At 37.9% G+C, this 5,277-nt stretch overlaps 1 protein-coding gene across 1 annotated transcript; it reads left to right on the forward strand.

Annotated features, from left to right (window-relative positions):
- The first annotated feature begins 809 nt into the window (after positions 1-809).
- Positions 810-3,902, forward strand: LOC149502870 (uncharacterized). Its single transcript, XM_089728421.1, has one exon. It carries the CDS (start codon positions 963-965, stop codon positions 3,840-3,842), a length of 2,880 nt encoding a protein of 959 aa, XP_089584547.1. The 5' UTR covers positions 810-962; the 3' UTR covers positions 3,843-3,902.
- The last annotated feature ends 1,375 nt before the right edge of the window (positions 3,903-5,277 follow it).

A 5,277-nucleotide genomic window follows, 5' to 3' on the forward strand; every position in this document is an offset into this window, starting at 1 on the left:
AACTTGCACTAAATCATAGGAAGAAATTGAAATCGTTAATAACGCGATTCAGGATTTTTACCCGATTCACTTTTCTATTCGGAGACAGAAACCGCTACACATGAAATCTAGAGGTGAAAAGGTTTAAGCGACATTTCGATTAATACGCGACATTTTTCTTTGTAATTAAAAGCCTGTTTTATTTGGTACTAGTGATAACTAGTGTTATTGTCGTGATATTTTTTCCAAGTTCTAAAATTTAAATGGCCCTCCTGTAAAGTTGCAAAAATGTTGCTCAGGCCTTTCACCCGTCGAAATACTATAAAATCACAAAACCCCAAATTGAGTCTACTATTAAGTTAACTTCAAAAGCGGCCATGAAACCCACCATGATACCAATAAAATGATTCCAGCGAAAGCGGCCTTTTATGTTCGAAAAACAAATACACCTAACATACGGTACTCATAAAACCGACGAGTGTAGAAATCTTGTGACGTTTTATTATATCTGTCAAAGAATATTTTTTAAGGGATTTTATGACCTGGTAACTAAGACCTTTAAGTTATGTCTTATTTTAATTAATATTCTTATTTTTATGAAAAATGATAATAATTATGGAGTGAAATGAAATGAAGATGATTAATTTGAGACATTAATCAACTGGGATGAAATTTAATGAAATGAAATAATTAGAATAAATAATTAGAATAATTAAGTCAATATTGATGTAAAATTTTACAAAATTAGTTTAAATTTTATTTTTTAATTTGCAAAATTGATTTTATTGACATGATTTTTAGTTATTTTGGATTATTATTGTTATCATTCAGATATATTTTATTGGTATTATTTTTAATTTGACATATTTAAATGGAATTGTTATAGCTTTATTACTATTATCATTTTCTAATTTTACTTTTCTACAATAGTTGTTAACTTAGTTAGCTACATGTTAAAGATTTTATAATATGTTTAAAATAATATGTCTCACTCACAACCGCTACCGCCAAATCCGAATACTTTTCCTGCTGGTCTTACTCAATGTGACGAATGTTTACGGTATTTTAAAGGTAATAGGGGTCTAAAAATTCATACAGGTAGAATCCACAAAGCTGAGTCAGTTCCAAATACCCTATGTCCTGGTTCATCGAGGGATAATAGGGTTTCCGTGGTCCCGTTATGGAAGAAACTGAGCCTTTATAAAAACAATTCGCCGGTTGTTAAACGAGTTCCTCGTGGAGCCAGGGTTATGGTGGCCGAGGAACTTAAAAAAAACATTGATCAAGTTTTGCATGACAATAATGTCACAAGTTGGGAAGATCTTTTATCATTTGCATATAGAATTTTGCATGTAGATAAACAGAGCAATAACTCCCATTCACTTACTAAAAAAATTAAGGATAATTGTAAGAATAATTCTAATAAGACTTTGTTGGATGATGGGGTAAATTATGACAAGCAACAGCGTCCATTTAATAAAGTTGCAAAAATTGAGGGGAAAGTGAGTGATGGAGATTTAAAGGGTGCCTCACAACTATTATTTTCATCAGATTCTCTAGCTCCGAATAATGCCGACACTCTTCTGGCGTTGAAGTCGAAACATCCTGCACCTTTAACACCTGTTAATGTGCCGCCACCACAGTCTTCCACAACTTTGCCTCGTGTGTCTCTTGATGACGTTCTCACCACAATTACATCTTTTAAAAACGGTTCAGCAGGCGGACTGGATGGTCTATCTCCGCAGCATTTCAAGGATTTAATCAATGTTTCTGCTGGTGATGTCGGGCGGTCTTTACTTAAAAGTATAGTCTCGCTTGTTAATTTAATGCTGGCGGGAAGTGTACCTGACAGTATCGCTGATATTTTGTATGGAGCGAATTTGTGTGCTTTGATGAAGAAAGATGGCGGTATTAGGCCTATCGCTGTTGGCGGTACACTGCGCCGCATTGTATCCAGGCTTTGCTGCAAAGAGGTTCTGCCGATATTGAGTGGGATGTTCCGGCCGATACAGTTGGGCGTCGGTACAAAGGGCGGCTGTGAAGCTGCGGTACATGCGGCTCGCACCTTTCTTAAGGGGGGTGGTGCCGAAGTATTGGTGAAGGTGGATTTAAAAAATGCATTTAATTGTATCGATAGGAATGCTTTTCTTAAAGAAGTGAAGGAACACATACCATCTATCTACCCTTACCTTTATCAATGCTATGGTAATCCATCTAAGCTGGTTTATAAGGAGAGCCTTGTGGAATCAGCGACGGGTTGTCAACAAGGCGATCCACTCGGTCCGGCGATTTTTAGTTTGGGAATACATCCAGTTTTGAGGGAGCTGAAGTCCAGCCTAAATTTATGGTATCTGGATGACGGAACATTGGGAGGGGACATTTCCACGGTCTTAAAGGATTTAGAATATCTAAAATCTGCTTTGGCCAGTTTGTGTTTAGAGCTCAATTTTGCTAAGTGTGAGCTTTTTATCAATGCCTCTTGTTGTTCCGTACCAGTTTCTGACGTTTTTGCAAAGTTTAATACCGCAGCGCCCAACATAAAAGTTGTTGATGAGAATTCTCTGATGTTGCTGGGTGCTCCCATTTTGGATGGATCGATCGACGCGTATATTGATGAGCAGATTGATAAATTTTCTCAGTGTTCCAACAATTTATTTGAAATTAACTCTCATATGGCTTTGTTCATTATAAGACACTGTCTATTCGTACCTAAATTTACATATGTGTTAAGATGTTCTTTCTTATGGAAACATAATAATAAACTTAATTCTTTGGATGAAGTGATAAAGGGTGTTCTGTGCAAAATAATTAATTGTAATTTGGATGACCTCTCTTGGGAGCAATGTGTCCTGCCAGTACGTTTTGGTGGTATCGGCGTACGTAAAGCATCAGCTGTTGCGTTGCCGGCCTTTCTTGCTTCTGCACACGCCTCCTGTCTCATAGTCGGTAATGTTCTCAACCCTTGTATGGGTTCCGTAGAGATTGTGGGTGTGTCGGAGGCTGGATCGGCCTGGCAGTCTTTGTGTCAGGCGGATTTTCCTACTTTACCGCATTTGCAGCGTCTTTGGGACATTCCGCTTTGTCAACGGATACAGCAACGGTTACTACAATCATATGATAACAGCGTGGACATTGCTCGTTTTCGCGCCGTTACCGAAAAGGAATCAAGTTACTGGCTTCAAGCCTATCCATCGTCCAATACAGGCACGTTGTTGGACAACAACGCTCTCTCGCTAGCTATTGGCTTACGGTTGGGGGCCCATATTAACGTACCACATTTCTGTGTCTGTGGCGAGTACGTCAATGAGCTTGGACATCACGGACTCTCGTGCCAGAAAAGCGCTGGGCGCATTCCAAGACACGCGTCTTTAAATGATATGATAAGAAGGGCGCTCACTACAGTCAATGTTCCGGCTGTCTTGGAACCCATCGGAATTTTGAGGTCAGATGGGAAAAGGCCCGATGGAGTCACGCTGATTCCATGGTCAGTTGGTAGGTGCCTGGTATGGGATGCTACTTGTGTGGATACTGTGGCTCCCTGTCATTTAGATGGTACTTCGTCCCGCCCCGGTTCAGCTGCAGCTTCAGCAGAAATTACAAAAAAGCGGAAGTATTCGGGTTTGGGGTCTTCTTATTCTTTTTTGCCTTTCGCGGTTGAGACGATGGGCCCTTGGGGCCCTGAAGCAAAAAAATTTTTAACAGAAATCTCCAAACGCTTGAAGGAGGTTACACATGATGCTAAGGCTGGCTGGTACTTTGCACAGAGAGTGAGTCTGGCTGTCCAACGAGGCAACGTAGCCAGTATCTTGGGGACTGTGCCTCCTTCAAGCGCGTTGGAAGATCTGTTCTACTGTGTGGGTTGAGTTATGTTAAGTTATTTTGATTTGACTTTTTGTTAATAAAAAATAAATTTATAATAAAAAATGAAATGAAATAAGATGATTTTTTTTTATTATTATTAAATTCTTTATTTCAGATAACAATCCATATAAACATATATTAAATATATGTATGTGTATAATAAAAATCTTACATTTATTTCCGTTATCTGGTACTTGTAACACAAGTTCTTTACGAACTTAGCACTGGACCAATTAACGTGCCGTGATTGTTAGTAAATATTTATAAATGTTAGTAACAGTTATTTCTTAAAACTAAGTTAGTAAGGACACAGTAATAAAAGAAAACAACAACATACATACTACATACGATTCCAATAGCGGCATTACGAGAAAATTTTGTGGACCTCTCTGCAATGATTCAGAAAAGGTCCATCTAACCTAGAAAATATTATGGCCAGGATATGGGATGAAATAAAATTTTAGTAAAATGGTGGTCATTTATTGAGGTTTTTTCAGTGGACTTTTTGGAGGATCCCGAGAAGTTACGTCCAGCGGCTTTGTTTCATTTTCCCACATTTGTGCACTTTCACAGATATTAAACAGTCTATAAACCACCACTATTACCCATTTAAACCTGAAGAAACACTAAATAGACAAAATAAAACAAATCACACAACTTCACTCCTCGCGTTCCCACCAAAAAGTATGTTAAAGAATATAAATCTACAAGTCTGTTCACTCTTTACAACCGTTACCTTGTCTACATAATCAAAATAGTTATAAAGTGTAACAGAAGGATCTTAACGCTTATATGATAGACGTTTGATAATAATTCTAAGAAGTGTTTAGATAAACGTGGTTCTGTATCATAACATTATCTATAGAACCCAATTTTTTAGAGCTAGAAATGATAAATAAATTAAATTAATTTTTCCATAATATAGTGCAACCCTGAAGACGAGATTTATATTGTAAATGATACAATGACAATAAAAATGTGAGATTAAACCGCAAAAGTATTTTTAAATATGTCAACGAAACACTTTACTGGTGGTAGGACCTCTTGTGACTCCGCGCGGGTAGGTACCACCACCCTGCCTATTTCTGCCGTGAAGCAGTAATGCGTTTCGGTCTGAAGGGTAGGGCAGCCGTTGTAACTATACTGAGATCTTAGAACTTATATCTCAAGGTGGGTGGCGCTTTCACGTTGTAGATGTCTATGGGGTCCAGTAACCACTTAACACCAGGTGGGCTGTGAGGTCGTCCATCCATCTAAACAATAAAAAAAACCCACGAAAACCGAAGAAAATACTACACTCTTATGCATTTCCATAGTTTCGTAATATCTTGTCTATTGCTATATATGTTGTCTACTCCTATATACATGAGGATGTGAAAAGGCAAGCGACCTGAGGACAGAATATGTTGACCAATTTCACAATTTATTTGTTTCATC

Source organism: Bombyx mandarina, chromosome 06 (genome assembly GCF_030267445.1).
Source record: "Bombyx mandarina strain Sakado chromosome 06, ASM3026744v2".
Taxonomy (NCBI): Eukaryota; Metazoa; Arthropoda; class Insecta; order Lepidoptera; family Bombycidae; genus Bombyx; species Bombyx mandarina.